At 39.4% G+C, this 17714-nt stretch overlaps 1 protein-coding gene across 1 annotated transcript in view; it reads right to left on the minus strand.

Moving 5' to 3' along the window:
- Window positions 1–17714, minus strand: part of ADCY2 (adenylate cyclase 2) — a 356581-nt gene that overhangs the window by 70500 nt on the left and 268367 nt on the right. The window contains exons 13-15 of the mRNA XM_028526056.2: window positions 16886–16955; window positions 15108–15205; window positions 1884–1968 (exon numbers count right to left, since the gene is read on the minus strand). Of these exons, the coding sequence (XP_028381857.1) occupies window positions 1884–1968; window positions 15108–15205; window positions 16886–16955 (253 nt within the window). The remainder of the gene's footprint in view (window positions 1–1883; window positions 1969–15107; window positions 15206–16885; window positions 16956–17714) is intronic.

Here is a 17714-nt window from a genome sequence, read left to right on the forward strand (position 1 = left end):
TTGAAATTTTTCTTTGAGCTAACAGAGTTGAAAAGAGAACTCCCGGGAGGGGATAATGGGGTAGGGGAAGGGGGAAGGGTTTTCAGAAACAACTATAAAGGACACTTGGACAAAACCAAGGGGGAGGGTGGGATCAAGGGAGGGAGGTGGGGATGTCTGAGGTAAGGGGAGTGCTGAGGGGAAAATGCAGACAACTGTACTTGAACAATAAAAAAAAAAGAACTCCTGAGCATCTGGTTTGTGGTTGTCAGGGTCTTGAAAAGCCCCTGGGAATTGGAGGGAGCAGGCCCTATGCACGTGGGACCCTGATCACCCTGAAGGACCACAGGTTGGGAACAGGAGGGACCCAAAGCCATGAAAGGTTCCACAGTGAGGCTGGATAATACCGAGTTTGGGGGGGGGGGGGGACCTTCCATGAGAGCAGAGCATTCCCACACAGGCAGCAAGGTTGCTCTGGAGATTCATTTTCCAGCCTCCAGCATCGTGTTCCTTTTCTACAGAAACTTAGTGGAAAGTAAAAAGTCAACTGGAAACCTTAAATATACACCATGCTCCTCCAACCCCACAACTGGATTGCTTGCACTAGAAAATGAGAAACATAGCTACTTAGGCACAATGATATAAGCTGCTTTAGAATGAAGTTTGGGTTTCCAACAGAACCACAAATGATAGTTTCTGTTCTAAAATCCTGAGAAATGGGGCTTCAAAATCTTTCTGGAGGCCAGGAAGACAGAGTGCAGAGCCCAAGAGCTTTCTACCCAAGGAAAATCTGATCATGGGAAATCAGGCTTCTTTGCATACTAATCATTTTAGAAGTCAACAAGGATTCCCATGGGTCAGTGTTTACCCAGTCCTCTCCTCTCTACAACCTACAGTATTTTCAGGGGAGTTTTAAGAAATACCATGTGCATTCCAGGGAATTAGAAGTTAGAAACCACAGTCCCACTTATGGAAGAGCTTCTAATCCAATTTAAATAATCTAAACTACAATACAACAAACAAAATCCACAAATGTTTGCAAAAGTACCAGCCAGAGAAGGCCGACAGTGGAAGCAGAGACATGCTGCAGAAGCTTAGCGCTTTTTGGGCCACAGATTTCGACACAGACTGGAATGCAGTGGACACCCGGGCTCCAGGCCTGCTGCTTTCAGAGACCTAAGAGGACATTCTGTCACAGACAGAACTTGTAACATTAAAATTTTGGTTAACAGAAATCACAGTAGTGTCTCCAGAGGCTGCCCATGAACTCTGCCCAAAACCTGGTTCCCATGCAAAGAACGAAATGAGGCACCGACTCTTTTTTGTGACTTCTGTCCCACATGGCTGGCCTGTTCGGCGTGCTCTTACTGCTTCAGACTCAAGAAAACACGTGGATTTACTTCTTATACCCAAAACTAGCAATTAAACCACAAGAGCTTACAATGATTGGCTTAGATTCAAACACTAAAAAATATATTCATACATTTATACATTTTGGTGTTCCAAGATTTTATATCTGGAAAATGAATATAAAAGATATAAGATCTATTTGGTTTGAATTTTAATTCCCTGTACAATAAAACCTTCCTATTATACTTGTAGTTGCCATTATAAATACTCTGAAAATGTAGAGGAGATGGTAAAAAATGCTGACAGAAACAAACAGACATAATTACAATAGTATGATGTGACATCCAGCATCTCCAATAATCCTCGCATTAGCATCTTGGTTGTGCATGAGCTGCCTCAGCTTGTGTTCTGGGCAGCTGCCATGAGGGACACATGTTTGCTTGCTGGCATCTGCACCTCTTGAAATGGTAAGTCAACAAGCTCCCTGTTTTCAGAGATCCGTTTTCATTAAATGAGCACAGTTTTCAAAGAAGTCCCATGTTTGAAATACGTACCAAAAGCTGTCCAGCAAAGCAGAGGAAGAGGATAAAGGCCAGCAGGAGAAATGCAGCTCCGAAGGAGATCCCGAGAATGGAGGTTCTACCAAGAAACAAACAAATAGATAAAAACAGGTGATTTCGAGGACAGCTTCTGTTATCCTGGAAAGCCACCAGTAATATTTTCAACCTAATTAGGACTTAATTAAATGAGAATTTCAATCCTCACTGCTTTTCTGAGAAATGAGATGAAGGTAACACAAAACCAAAAATACATCCATAGAAAAGTGTGTCCATAATTGTGTCTGATCAACGCGTTGTGATGACTCATTAAAACTGCCCTCTAAACAACAGCTTTCTATTAAAAAATAGCAACCTTTCAGGATATGCCGATGCAACTAGCATTTCCTATGTCAGCACCCTCTTCCCTGCTGCTGATGTTTTGGCAGCTGCTGCTTCCAGAAGAGCCTCATCTGATGTCCTAAAGACCTCACGCCTGTTCACTTAGGAAACACGGAGCCTTCACCCTCCCCTTTACCATACCACCAGATTTGAGTTCCTTCAACATAAATGCACCTAAATGTTTCCTAAGGTTCTCCCAAGGTTTCCCGGACCATGGCCTTTACAGTCTTGCACGAACTGATGAACATGCAAGCTTTCTATGATCATGTGAAAAATGTGCCCAATAAGTTAGAGATTGTGCTACCAACCAGTTACAAGTATTTATAAGGATTGTATGCATTTCTAAAAGGTCCTTGAAATCATTAAAAAAATAAAGCCTCTTAAGACTTCATGTAACCTAAGGATAAAAGAGTTTTGGGGGTATCAAAAGAGCTGAAGCACAATGAATAATCAAATATGAAATTCAAATGGAATATCCAAGGGGAGGTCAGGTGTGTCTGAGACCACAGGGACTCTCGTGCTGATGACGGTTGGCTAGAGATACTGAAGATACACAAGTCACTGAGAAGAGTAGCAACACCTTGAATGTAGACGGACAGAATGGAAGATCCAGATGCAAATCAGCAATGAGCTGAAAGTACCAGCAAGTGCATAGCTGTGATCCTTGTGAGGAGGGAAATGAAGCAAGAAATCAGTGAACTAACTGAGTAACACGCTCCCCTGCCCCCCACCGCCTCACAATGACATCATGACGGGAAGGTTCCACGCAGCCCACACACTCAGATTCCCACTCTATTACCAGAGAGGATCACGTACCAGGCAAGCTCTACAAAAAATCGACTTCAAATCAATACCTGCTGTGACTCAGTGATGTGCTGGGCACTGAGTTATCTCCTAGACATGATTCACATAGCTTTCAAATACGTGGCCAGATAATGGCATTTGCTCTCATTTAATGAGTAACAATAACTCTCCTAAGAGGATGCTTACACACCAACTACACCGAGACTGTTGACTCGTCTTCCGCGTCAGGCCCGTGTTAGGCTGTAATGATACAAAGATGAATAAGACGCCACCCATATTTTTGGCTGCTTATAGTCTAGTAGAGATAAGCACGGTATGTCTCTTCACCTTCTAGAATATCCTTCCCTAAGATATCATTTCAGTCCTTAGACCCTGGTCAGAGGCCACAGAGGTCTTGGCTACCACCACTTGCCCCAGCCTCATCATCTCCCCAACACACACATGCAGAGCACCCTGCTTAGCCAGACAGTGTGGAAGGAGGGGAGTGTGAGGCAGTCCACGTCTCGGAGGTATGGCGGGCTCTTGGTAGCCTGTGACTGAAGAGGGGCCCAGTGAGTCATCTGCTAAGCGTTTGTTTGCCATCTTCTCATCCATTTTATTCTTATGAAATAAGCTCTGATGGGTTTTGTTTGACTCTGTGTTCACCTGGTTCCTCTTGACTATCAAGGTAAGGCCAGCTGCATAAGGCTGAGTCCAGAAACATTATTTCTTTCTCTTAGGTCCGCAACTCTTTAATACCAAATGAGTAATCTCTCTTTTTTTTAAAAAATATTTTATTTATTTTTTAGAGAGGGAAGGGAGGGAGATAGAGATAGATAGATAGAGAGAGAGAGAGAGAGAGAGAGAGAGAGAGAAAGAGAGAGAGAGAGAGAGAAACATCAATGTGCAGCTGCTGGGGGTCATGGCCTGCAACCCAGGCATGTACCCTGGCTGGGAATCGAACCTGGGACACTTTGGTTCCCAGCCCATGCTCAATCCACTGAGCTACGCCAGCCAGGGTGAAAATGAGTAATCTCTTATTGAAAGTTTGGTAAATCTCAACTGTGAAACCACATGATGCAGTGACGGCGATGGCATGATGACGCAGACACAAGCTAACACTCACAGAGCACTCACTACGTGCCAAGCGCTGGTCCCAGGACTTTGTATGTACAGTTCATTGACTCCTCACAAAAATCTTGGACAGCAGTTACTATTTTCACCTCATTTTACCAAAAAGAAACTGAAACCCAGAGAAACTGGGAGACTTGCTCAAAGTTGTATCCCTATTAAGGGGTGTGGGTGGCATCTGCACCCACGAAATTCATTCCTGGCCCAGGGTTACAAGTGTGTGTGTCACATTTCTGCATGCTTACTGGTTCTATTTCCTAAGTTAACTTGGTAATTTTCCTAGAAAGTTATCCATTTATTTAGATGTTCAAATGTAAAATATTCTATGTAATATTCTCTTAAAATTTTAAAAGTCTCCATATTTGAAGTAATTTCTTCTTGTATTTAATGTTATTTTTATCATTTTTATCTTTAAATCAGGCATTTGAAATTGCATGTTTTTCATTGTCTCAAAGGTTTTAGGTTATTATTAAAGTCTGCTTTCTGGTAGTTTTCTGTATAATTAGTTGCTGATTTAACTTTAAAAACTCCTCCTTTCTTTATTTAAACTCATATTGTTCCTTCTCTTGATTGTTAGTTATTGCCAGTCTTTTGTGTTGTCTAATAAATGCATTTAAGCTCATAAATATTCTGATAATTACTGCTTTAGCCAAATCCCACAGCTTTGATTTGTAGCTACACTCACTGTCATTCTCTCCTAAAAGTCCTATAATTTCAATTTTCATTTCTTTTTAATACAAGACTAATTCAGAAGTCTAATTTATAAATTCTACAAAGATTATTTTTGGTCTGTTCTTGTTATTTCTAATTTCAACAGATTTGATCAGAGGTTGTGGTTATTATTTATATTTTGACAATTCATTTTTCTTCTAGACCGTGATAAATATGCTCTACTTCTATGATGCTTTATGGTTTTCTGAAAGTGACATGTATTTTTTTTCTGGAAACAAAGCACAATCTCTAAATATATCTATTCACAGGGCCTGAGAGTTAGTCAGATCCCCAATGGGCTGACTTACTGACTCAATTTTAGAATGTATTAAGAGTTCCAAAAAGGATTGTGAATTTGTCAATATACCTGAGCATTTTAATAGTTTATCTTTATTTCCCTCAAAGCAATGCTGCAGTGCACAAAGATGTATAACTGTTAAACTTTCTTACTGATTATATAAGAAGGTCTTTTTTCATGTTGGATGCCTTGCATCTAAATTCTGTATTGTCAAAAGTTTATATTGTTGCATTTTTTTCTATAAAGTGTTTCCCAGAATAGCTATCTTCCATCTTTACTTCCAAACTTTCTCTGTTAATTTTAGGTTGATCTCCTATATGTACAACAGAAGTGGCCTTTGATTTATAGCCTCAATCTTTGAGTTTCTTTCCCAGAATAGGAAATTTTATTCATTAACAATTATAAAATATGTTAATGTTTGACCAGTTCCTTCCATCTTATTTTCTCAAAATATTTGGGAGAATTTACACAGAAATCACCTAGGTGTGAACTTGTGTGTGTGCATGTGAAAATTTAAAAAAATTAACTTTAATATATTTAATATTTACACACACACTTAATTTTGTCATCTTTTATGTGTCAGGTTTGACAGGTTGTCTTTTCAATGAACTTTCCATTTCATCTGAATTGTAAATCTTCTTGGCCTTGAGTAATTTACAATACTCCATATTTATCCTGCTAATGTTTATAGAATCTGTAGTGGGTTCCTTTTATTTCTGATATTATTAATTTGGGTGCTTTGTGATGATCTCTTTTTCTTTCTTGATCAGTTTTGCTAATAGTTTAGAACAGGAATGTCAAACTCATTTTCACTGGGGGCCACATCAGCCTCGTGGTTGCCTTCAAAGGGCTGAATTTTAAGAGTGTAGAAATGCAACTACCCCTTAACTAAGGTCAAGGAGCTTGGCACTGTCACGAGGTAGAAACAAGGTGCTGGGCTGGATAAAACAGGTGGAATTGAGCCCATGGGCCTTGTATTTGCCACCTGTGCTTTAGAAATATTTAAGCTTTTTCAAAAAATCAACTTTTGTCTTTACTATTTTCTAGATTGGTTGGTTTCTACTTTATTGATTTTCCCCCCTTTTTTAGTATTACTTCTCTTCTACTTTCTTGATTTGCTTACCTTTTCCTGGCTTCCTAAATTGAAAACAGACTTTTGATTTTAACCAATTTCATTCACTAATATGAGCATTTGAGATCTACAAATCCTTTCTAAATGACTGCTTTAAGTTGCATCCCACATTATTTTGTTGTTACAGTTTGCTATGCAAAACACTTTTTAATTTCTCATTTGACTAGGTTATTTAAAACTGAATAATTTAACCATGAAAAGATTGAAATAAATCTCAAAAAGACTTATTAATAAAAATTGAAAAGATAAGAATCTCTTTCAATTTAAGATTCTTTTATGGCCTAGAATATGTGATAAGTTGGTCAATGTTCCAAAAATATATGTGTGCTGTGGCTTCCTCTGCTGAAAATTATACTAGAGGAGCTAGCCGGGGAAATTAGGCAGGAAAATGAAATAAAGGCATCAGATTTGAAAGGAATAAGTAAAACCATCTCTATTTGTAGATGATATGCTCTTGCATTTAGAACATCATGTCACAACCTGAGGTGCAGACCCAGAGTGGCTCGAACTCTTGCTGATGTGCTCCACCTGAGTCCATCTGGCGTTCCAGTCCTTGGGGCGTGGGTCCTCTTGTTCAGAGAGATAGACCCCTCATCTCGGGGAACAAGAACTACCACGAGGCAAAGTAATGGTTGTTCAAAAGGTCTTAATTATAACCATTTATCCTACCTGTTCTATCGAAAGCATGTTCGGGCCCATTAAGCATACCATGATATTTATGTAACATAATTAATTTTAATCAACACTCTGGTTGCAAAGCTGTTTTCTTTTTAACACACAAGCATAATTGATTTATGTACTTACTGAAAAGCAAACTTGACTCTTCCCTGTCATGAGGCAAGAAAAATTGCATTTTTTTTTTAGTGAGGAGTTTTGACTTTGGCACTCTCATCAACTGTAATGTTATAGTAAATGGGAAAGGCTGATTCAGGAGCAGGTCCTCTGTCCTTCCTGGTTTTTCACAGTCAGTTTATTGCTTAAAGATGGTCCTCACAGGGACAAAGAAGCACATTTGCTGAGAAAGAAAGTCTAAACATTACATTAGGTATAAACTATTTCAACAGGCAAATAACAAGGTTTTCCTCTGGACTTCTGTTTAGTGTGGTGGCTGTCATGGCCCTTCTCCCTCTGTGTCCTCATGTCTCCTCCCCCAGGGAGTGATGCGGGTCCCTCACTACGCTCGGTGCACACCTGTTCCCATGGCATTTAGCAAGAGCAAAGGGAACTGAGGGAAGAAAACTTTTAAGTGTAAGCATGAAAGAACAAAAAAATCTCTCTCATTATCTCTCTCCTTTTTTTAAGTGATTGGTGACAGAACTTCAAACTAAAAGGGAATTTGGAAAAAAATAGAATAAAAAGTATAAAGGAGCTCTGGCTAGCGTAGCTCAGTGGATTGAGTGCAGGCTGCGAACCAAGGCATCGCAGGTTCGATTCCCAGTCAGGGCACAGGCCTGGGTTGCAGGCCACAGCCCCCAGCAACCACACATTGATGTTTCTCTCTCTCTCTCTCTTTCTCCCTCCCTTCCCTCTCTAAAAATAAATAAATACAGTCTTTAAAAAAGTGTGAAGGAGAAAGGGCATTCAAATATTCTTTGCCACTACAGATTATAGTAACCTTTCTCTGATAATAGGACTTAGCAGCTGTGAGGTGTTCTGGCTGCTTGAAGGTCCTGTGATGTGGGAAGGGGAAGAGGAATTATGAGTACACACACACACGTCTTTGATGTCCAGAACTGAGCCCTTGCTTCCACACCCCTCTCCAACCTTTTCCTGCTACGAAATTCTCCCTCTCAGTAAATGGCAACCTCATTTTTCCCAGCTGCCCAGGCCAACCCCCATTATCCATCCCCCCAAAAAACTAAACTCCACAGAATTTAACTTTCTCTTAATGTTCATATCCCATCCAGTCGCAAGACCTCTGTGCATCACTCATCATAATATATTCAGAATTGGACCATTTTTTACCACCTGCTACTCTAGTGCAAGTCATCATCTTACCCGGTCTTCCTATTTCCACCCTTACCCATCTCCAGAGCAGCAAGGATGATACTTTTAAGTACAACCAGATCACATGTTCTGCTAAGAATCCTCCAGGACTTCCCATTGCACTTAGATGAAATCCAAGTTCTTCCAGTAGCCTCTGTGGGACGACATGACCTGTGCCCCACACTGCTCCTCAGATCCCGTCTCCAGCCCTCTCTCCTGGCTCACTCTGCTGTCTGCCACCCTGACTCCTTGCTGGTCCCTGAACACAGCTGTGACTCCCATCACCAGGAATGCTCTTCTGCCAGATGTCCACATAATTTTCATTTCAAGTCATTCAGACTTCTGCTTCGGTGCCACATAATCAGTGTCGCCTTCCTGTGCCACCGTCATCTGAAATACCACCTTCCGTCACTCTGCAGTGTCTTGATCAGTTTTATTTTTCTTAAAGCTTAGCACCACTGAATTATCCTACATGCACTTGCTTACAACATTACTGTTGTGTCCCCTAACAGAATGTGTTACAGGACAATGGGACTTTCGGGGGTTATTTTTGTTTTCCCAGCTTCTTTAACTATACTTGGTATAATGTAGCTTAATAAATAGCTGTCAAATTATCACAGAAATGACTGGTTAAATACATATGTAAATTTCTGTTTCTACTACAAATGCTCAGAGTATACCCCTAGATACCAAGTAAAGATAGGCTGGCCTGTTTCATTGAGAAGAACATGCTCAGCTCCCTTTGGCTGCTATTATTCTTCAAATAGTACTGCACCAGTGACAACTCATTACAGCACAAATCAGTTTTCATTTCTGGAAAGAAAACAAGAATTCCATTTTTTATGATAGGATTTTTAGATAAAAACTTCATTATATAGACTAAAAACCTCATATTCCAGACTCCTGTTCAGCTAGATTTGAGTATGTGACTAAGATCTTGGACTTTTGGGTTATAAACCACAGTGTCATTAGTTAGCTTCTGGGAGGTTTCCTCAACTGATGGAGGTTATGAGTGCTTTTTTCCCCTCTGCTTCTGGGTCTGTTCCTTTATCTCATTCCTCAGAAAGTGAATGCAGCCGTCTTAGAGAATGAAGATGAGGAGCATAATATAGGGAAGGATGAGTAGTGTGCTGGAGAAGGTAAGGCGTCTCAGGGACAGAGTGCCCCACCCTGTACCTTTGGTCTTTGACTGTGGAAAAGGCACTAATCTGCTAGCTTCCATTCATGCTCCTAATTGTGAGGCATTTCCTTACTCTCAGATGACCTGAACCCAAAGTTGTATGTTCATGTCAGTAAAAACTGTATCATACTTGTATCTTGGACAGTGAGAATTATCTTACTTCTTTCTTTTTCTCACTTGTTTTTCCTCCCTTCCTTCTTCCCTTCCTTCCTTTCCCTTTTTGCTTTTCCCTAAGATTCTCATCTACCGCATCAAGGTACACAGGGAGTGGCTTATATTCTTCCATGGTAGCCAATGTTTGGGGCCACCGATTTGATTGTTCACCAAAGCAAACTGCCTCCACAGTAGTTACCCCCATCATTTGTGTTTAGGAAACCAAGTTTGCTTTCAACAAGCATGTGCGATTCTATCATTAAACTTTCTCCTATTTTTTTTCTTTTTGGAGATAAAAGCAGAATAAAAGTAAATCTTTTGAAATGAGTATTAAATAATGAGTATTGAGTATTAAAGTGAGTAATGGAATAAGTATTAAAGAATCTATGCAGAAATAAAAGTTCTACGCAGAAATACTGAATATTATAATTTGGCTATTAGTTTTCCTTGAGTAAAATATTGTTATTCTTTATTTAACTTAAACTAATAAAACACATATTTAACTAAACTTTATTAGGAAAAAATCATGCTTATTTTAACAAATGCCATGCCTGGTATAACATTATTTATTTAGTTTGGCAGACAATACGAATGAAACTTTAAAAATGCAAAAATAAATTATGCTGGATCATGTTTGGTCTTTGAAGGTAGCTTACACTTCTGATGAAGTTATAGTACAAGGCATACAGAAGTGAGAGAACAACTCCAAAAAGAGGAGCCGACAAATAACTTAAGTGCATCTATTAAAAGTCTGAGACTGGACCTGATTTAAAAATCATGAGCCAAACAGGGATGATGTAAGACCCTCTTTCAAGAAAGCGCTTTCCCGTACTGGTCCTCTCAAGGTCACAAGTTCCTCTGTGACTAGTCAGTCATGCATTCGCTCATCTGCTCACTCATTTAACCATTCCTCTCATTTTTAAAAGAAATCATAAAGCAGTTTACCAAAGAGAAAACAAACAAAATGAAACAAAACTACAATGCAACCAATTTTTAAAAAGTGAGTGTATGTCAGCAGAAGTGAGAAGCACCATTATCCTATGAAAATGTTTCATACAGCCCTGGCTGGCGTAGCTCAGTGGATTGAGCGCGGGCTGGGAACCAAAGTGTCCCAGGTTCAATTCCCAGCCAGGGTACATTTCTGGGTTGCAGGCCATAACCCCCAGCAACTGCACACTGATGTTTCTCTCTCTCTCCCCCTCCCTCCCTTCCCTCTCTAAAAATAAATAAATAAAATCTTGAAAAAAAAAAGAAAATGTTTCATACAGTATGACAAAATGACGATTTCAAAGAGATGAGTTCACAATCTAGGAAGAGAAAATGCACACAGAGAGTGCGGAAAAGCAAAATGCTGATAGGTGTTGATGCCAAATGGAACCAGAGGCTGAGTATGCCATGAGTGTAAGGTTTAATGTTTGTACAAGGTACGCCATATTCCCAGTAATATTATTACTGGGAAATTGGAATTGAGCTTTTCAATAAAATCAAGAGCCATACTGCTCAAAATCAAGTGCTGTCCATCAGAAAATAGAAAAATACCAAAACTCTGTCTACCAGCCTGGTAATTTTCAGAGAAGCTGACTATCTGTCTAGAGCTATAAGTAGAAAAAGAGTGATCTTTGAAACCTGAGATACCTATAGCCTGTTACCTGCTAAGGGGTTAATCAAATTCATGTGACCTATTTAATTCAGACCTTCACCTAAGGATCTAACAAAACGGGTGAACTCCAGGGGTACCTGGCAGAGAAACTCTGAAAACAATATCACAATGGTGCATTCACAACTCAGAACACATGACATTACCACGGACTAAAACCCTTGGTGTTAATGAGATCACAGTTAGCATTACACATAACACAAGGAGGCATACCACCATGAGAGAGTCCAGAGACAGAATAAATGGCAGAACTCATGCATTTATAGAGCATAAATGACAGAAGGAAGCAAATTTTATTTTTTACAACATGTACAAAATCTAATAAATGGAATAGAAAAAATGAAATCCATAGGCAAAGTGTAGAATTATAAAAATTTCAGATTTTAAAGGGAACCAAATAAACTTCTTAGATATGAAAAAGTAGTCACTGAAATTACAAACTTAGTGTGGATGAGGAATTCATCAGAATGAAGCACAAATAAATAAACGGGAATTTTGAGGAAAAATTATAAGACCTGGAGCATGGACAGAACAGCGCTGTACAGAACTAGTAAGAGTTCTAGGAGGATTGGAGTAAGGCTAGGATAAGTGACATGTAAGGCAATGAAGGTGGATAATTATAAAAAATGGAATGAAAGTATGGATCCTCAGATGGAAAAAAAAATCACACTTAGTCACTCAGGTAAATAAGAACAAATATATATCTAGAAATAATATAGTAAAAATCTAGCAAAAATTAAAAAATGAAAAGAAAAGCACCTGGTGAAGACAGATAAGACAGATAACCTAACAAGAAATGTAAAAACATTGACAGAAGACATTTCATTAGCAACAATAAAAGCTTAAATGGAAAGTAATAAAATCATAATACGAAGAGAAAATAAGAGCTAATCTAGGACTTTATACTAGTTAAACTATTATTCAAGAACAAATGTGAAATAAAGCAGATAAAGATAGTTTAATACAACAAAAAGTAGATGTTGCTATTCATAGACCTGCAATAAAATGACTTATAAATGATATATACTGGTAAGAAGGAAAATAAAGACATTTAAAAGCACTGATGGGCAAAAAATTGGTAAAAATATAGGTAAATCTAAATAAATATTGACTATAATTACCACCTGGATTAAAATGTTAAGAAATAATTATGTAAGAGGAAATGATTAACTTTAGAATTTATTAAATTAAAAATACCTGTTAAAAATTTTAATGGCACTCATTTAAAGAAAAATATGTGGAATATAGAAACATAAGAGGTAAGGCAGGTCCATATACATCAATAAAAAATCAAAACACAAATAAAATAAAGCACATTAATACAGAGAAAGATATCAGGTTGAATAAATAAAACATAAATAAATAAAAATAGATGCTGTTTACAAGGAAGCACACCCAAACAATAATGGCCCCAGAGTGCACAGAAACGTATCTACAGTAAATATAACACTAGACTAACATTTGTGAAATATGGGTGTGTGCAAAAGCATGTTTACTATTTTATACTCTGTACTTTTCTGTATGCTTTCAAGTATTGCATAGCAAGAATACCTTTTTAAAAGAAAAAAGAAAGAAATGTGAGGATGTTAACATAAAGGACAAATTAAGGAAAAAGACTAATATAATATAATATAATATAATGCTGGCACAGGAAATTCAGTTCTCAACCTCTGAAAAAACTGGAAACTAAAGATGGCAGCCTGACACTAGGAGGAGGGTGGAGACACATAGGCACGTGGGCAGTACCTGAGTGAGCCTTGATAAACACTCTGGACACCAAAGGGTGGGCTTTCCTGATTGACAGTACTTGGTGGGTATTGTCACACATAGTGGCTGGGTATTGTCACACATAGTGGCCCCCTCCAACCTCCCCTGGGGGGAACAGCCAGAAGCTCTGCATTTGGACCCCTCCCAGACTCCGCACCCTGTGTCCCTTCTTTGGCTAATTTTAACGTAAACCTTCCTGTAATAAATCATTCAGTGAGTTCTTTCACACACACAAAAATGCAGGTCTCAACTCTATTAGAGCAGCCCGCAGGCCTTCCTCTGGGCTTTCTAACTGCCAAGACAAGGAGGGAAGCACAACCAGTACGGATTTCACAATGTCCACGCTCCAAAATCTAACTTGTTGCTCAAGAAAAGCACAGCGATAACTGGGGATGGCGCCTAAGGGAATGGACTGCCATAAATAAATAACAAATTTATGGGTCCTCATAAATAACAACGGAACAGAAGAGAGATAAGAAACTAAAAGGAGAGACAGAGCGGACATCTCTTTGATGTTCTTTTGAAAGTACAATGCCATGAAATGTTTTTCTTGCTCCCTGGAAGTTGGTCTTTTTTGGACATCCCTTTCCTCTCTCCCAACTCTTCCCAGTAAGTGAGAAACTGTCTAAATTATGATCGAGAAAATATAAAACTACTCACCCAATAAGAAGATATAGAAAAATGAAAGACTTTATCTACTTAAGAGTAATACCAAAGATCTATTTCCCTGGTATCATCCATATAGCCTTCTAATGCTCAGTCTGTGAGCCTGTGCATGCTGGGATGATGATTGTTTCCCTGCTGCAGGATGTGGCGCAGGCCTGGCACTTACAAGGAACTTCATTTGTTCACTTTCTTTAAAATGGATAACTTGACATCGGCAAATTTCACTGAAGTTTCAGAAGAGCGCAGCTGGCTCACACGTCTTAATGCTAATTTATGGGGTGGGGGGAAATCCAGTGAGGACCCCTTCCTGAAAGGGGTCAGACAGCTTTGGATTATACATATATGAATAATACTTTGTTATAGTTCTATAAAGCCTTTGAACTGGCTTAGTGCCCAGAAGGATATCGTTTGGAGTACGAGGAAAGGACAGGCCATTTGTTTCTAGTTTGCTCCGCATCTCACAAGGCAAAAATGTAACCCAGCCTTAGAAATTCAAGTTGCCCACAAATGCTGGCTGTGCCCCTGAAGTTAAGTGCAAACGCTCTAAATTACGCAGCATTAAAAATGGCTGCTTTGGCCTTTACGGAATAGATAATAAGAGGAAAGAAAATTTATCTTACAATTTATTTCTGTATCTCCAATTATCCAAAGACAGCAGTTTTGTTTTCTTTTTCTTTTAGACTATAGAATGAGAAAAACCTGTTTATTTAAAGAAACTCAGCTGACTTACACTGCACTCATTAAGAAGGTGAAAGAGAAAGGAATCATCGATTGACTAGACTTTCACCGACAGGTGGAACCAGGAGGAGCCCACACCAAAGTGTGGACATGAGAAATCCAGTTCACCCCGTTTCTCCTGTCTGTCCCAGGGCTGTCCTGGGAGAGACAAGTTGGACAGTGACCTGTAACAAACAATCAGAGATGGTGGCAGGGAATGGACTTCACGAGGAAGAACGTGAACTCAGAATGAATGGGTGGGCGAAGTGTGCCCAGAGTGGGTTTTGTCCTTTCAATATACAGTGGTATTTGTATGTCAGAAACAACACCTGGCCACTTTGCCCCTTTCGGTCAAGTTTATTAGGCGACATTTCTTAGATAGGACATCCAAGTAATATGGAAATCAAAGGCAGAAGGTTACATTTATTTTTTCAAGACCCTGTAAGGTGATTCGACATGTCCACTGTGGAAATCCAGCATTTCTATAACTAACCACAGGGGCCACTTAACTTCACAGATCCTGAGTGCCACCGCTTCCATCACGGCACGTTACACGTCCCTTCCTTCAGAAATGTCCATCTTCCCACGCCCTCGAGTACAACCGGGCCAGTGGGAAGGTGCCCCAGGTGAGAATCCCAAAGGAGAACACGTGCACTTACTTTGGTAACACGAGGATCTGCACAATAAAGATGCAGAAGAATATGAGGCAAGCACAGGTCACGTAGTACTTGAAGGCTGGCAGGGCGGTGGCTCGGTACTAAGGGGAGATGGAGGACACCGTGAAGGGCAGCACAGAAAGAGAGGGCCTGGAGCAGTCATCTAGCAGCCTGGTTCTGCCCAGTTCATGCAGAACACTAGTGAATTGTAGACTGGGGCACAAGCAAGCTGAGGGCGACGGCTGTTCATCTCCAGCAATGAGTGCTTCCTCCCTCCAAAAGAGCTGTACCTTCCCATGACCACAATTTTTATAAGTTGAACTGTTCAGAAACCCACTTAAAGGTAATTGAATCACTCCCGCAAAGAGAGGGAGCGCCTGACCGGAAAGACAAGTGAGTGAATGATGGGACCAGTGAACCGTGAGGGTGCCCTGAGTTCTCTTGTGGGTCCATTGCCCGTGGTTATTTGGGGGAAGCAAGTAATTTTTCATATAATATTTTACTTTTGAGTATTACTAGGACAATGCGATTTCCTCATTCCATTTACTTGTTTTAGTTTTTTATGATTTATCTTAATGCTGCTGAGAAGTAGTGAGTAAATTTACAAGATAGAAGACTCGAGGGCTTTGTCTAGGTTCAAATTCACTCTGCTTGTCTGAGCCTGGCTCATGTTCTTTCCCCTTGTCCAGTGAGGCCAGCAGTGGCCACATAGCCTTCCAGCCCCTCCAGAACTGTAAACTGACCAGTGTACATGCCCACCTGGGACTGCCCCTGCCTGGGTGATGTAGGAAAAAAGAGAGCTACTGTTGCAGCTGAGACTATACTGCTTCTCAAAAGAGAGTTTTATAATGAAATGAAAGTAAATGAAATTTATGTGGCAATGCTATTGCAACCTCCTGACAATATTGGCAGGCTGCATTAGTTATATCTGCCCAGACTTTTCCCCATGTTATGGGAAGTTATAGTATGTATTGCTGGGTTTCAGTTTGGGATGTCAGATATCTGGGTGGTGAATTGATGTTTCTCTCCCTTGGTGCCTTGCTGCCTTGTATACCTCCTGCAGGGCTGAAGCGCAGGTGATGGGTGAAGAAAGAGCGGGCTTAAATCTCAATGCGCTCTAAAACTCTCCTCAGAGTTGGCCTCTGCAAATGTGTACACACAGACAATGTCAGCAAAGGCTGTGTTTTTAAATGACAATCACCTTCTATTTACTAGCATATTTTTCTGGTGCATTTTGTGACTTCACAGCCAGGATAATTTACGTGTTGGAGAAGAAGCTATATTAGCAGAATTGCAGAAATGTGATTACACTCTACGCATTCAATTACACCCTTATCTTCTACCTTCTGGGCTTTGTGCAGAGCTATGAGTTGTACTACTAATAAAAGAAATGGACTTCTATCCAGAAGGGCATACTTTACCATTTATACAGTAAGTACGTGTTAAAGTTATTCAAGGATAAAATGGTCAAAATAATAATAGTAAATTATATGATCATGTTCCTTTCTTTAAGCCCCCAACCTCAGAATGTTCCAGATATTATTTACCAGCAGGAGAATGTATTGAGAATGATGACTAGCCAGGGACAGAAGCTGGGTTGCAAGAACTGTGGCAAAACAATATATGCATGGAAGAGTAATGGAGAAGGTAAAAAGAGTTTGGATATAGTTAGGTGCATTTTTAATGTCGGAAGTAAAAAACACAAGTGTACTTTCATGAAGGAATTTGAAAAACTAAAATTTTAGAAAAAATGACTGATTTTAAACAAAAACATAGCTTACCTCTTTTTCTAGAATTTTATTGTAGAAAAGCAATGAGATTCTCTGAATGTCTTCAGACTTGAGCCATTGCCTAGAAATAAAAAGGGCAGACATCATAAAACCACACTTTTAACCAAACATCTGGAACTACTCTTTAAAAATGACTTGCATTCTTCCTTCTTTGTTGTAAATCATCCAAAACTGAATATTTTAAAAAAATGTGTAATGCCAAATCACTGGATATGGAATCTGCAAATATAATATTCCTATTCACGTACTGCCCTCCTCAGAGAATATGATATTACAAACCAACTGTCATACCAAATCAAAACTCAACTTATTTCAATTAAATAACCAGGGAGTCAAGTATACCAGTAAATGTGTTCCCTAATGTTTTACTGAAATCACATGGTAGTGTCATGTTCTGAAGGATCTGGTTCATAGTGAAGTATGACTTTCTGGTCTCGCAGCAAGAAACACATCACAGATAGTCAAACCCATTTTGTGCCCCTTCAAGTTCTAGGTGAGGAGATTTTGCTTCTTTTACACTTGCTAAAATATTACGTTGTCATTTTAAGGAGCAAGTGGTTCAGATCACTAACATAGTATGTTAATAGACATGCAAATAAGTACATACATATGTCTCAAATGTTAAAAAATAAATAAAAAATATGTGATCAAGAAAAGTGTGTTTTAAGAAAGTCACTGAAATAGAGAAAGAACTTATAAGGGCAAAGCTGTTCACTGGAATGCTGTATACAATCAGAAGCTAAACAGCAGCAGTAGATATAAGACCAAGCAAGCTGGGTGCATGGTGCCTGATATAGTCATGCGTTTACCAATAAAATTA

Source organism: Phyllostomus discolor, chromosome 3, assembly GCF_004126475.2.
Source record: "Phyllostomus discolor isolate MPI-MPIP mPhyDis1 chromosome 3, mPhyDis1.pri.v3, whole genome shotgun sequence".
In the NCBI taxonomy this organism is placed as follows: Eukaryota; Metazoa; Chordata; class Mammalia; order Chiroptera; family Phyllostomidae; genus Phyllostomus; species Phyllostomus discolor.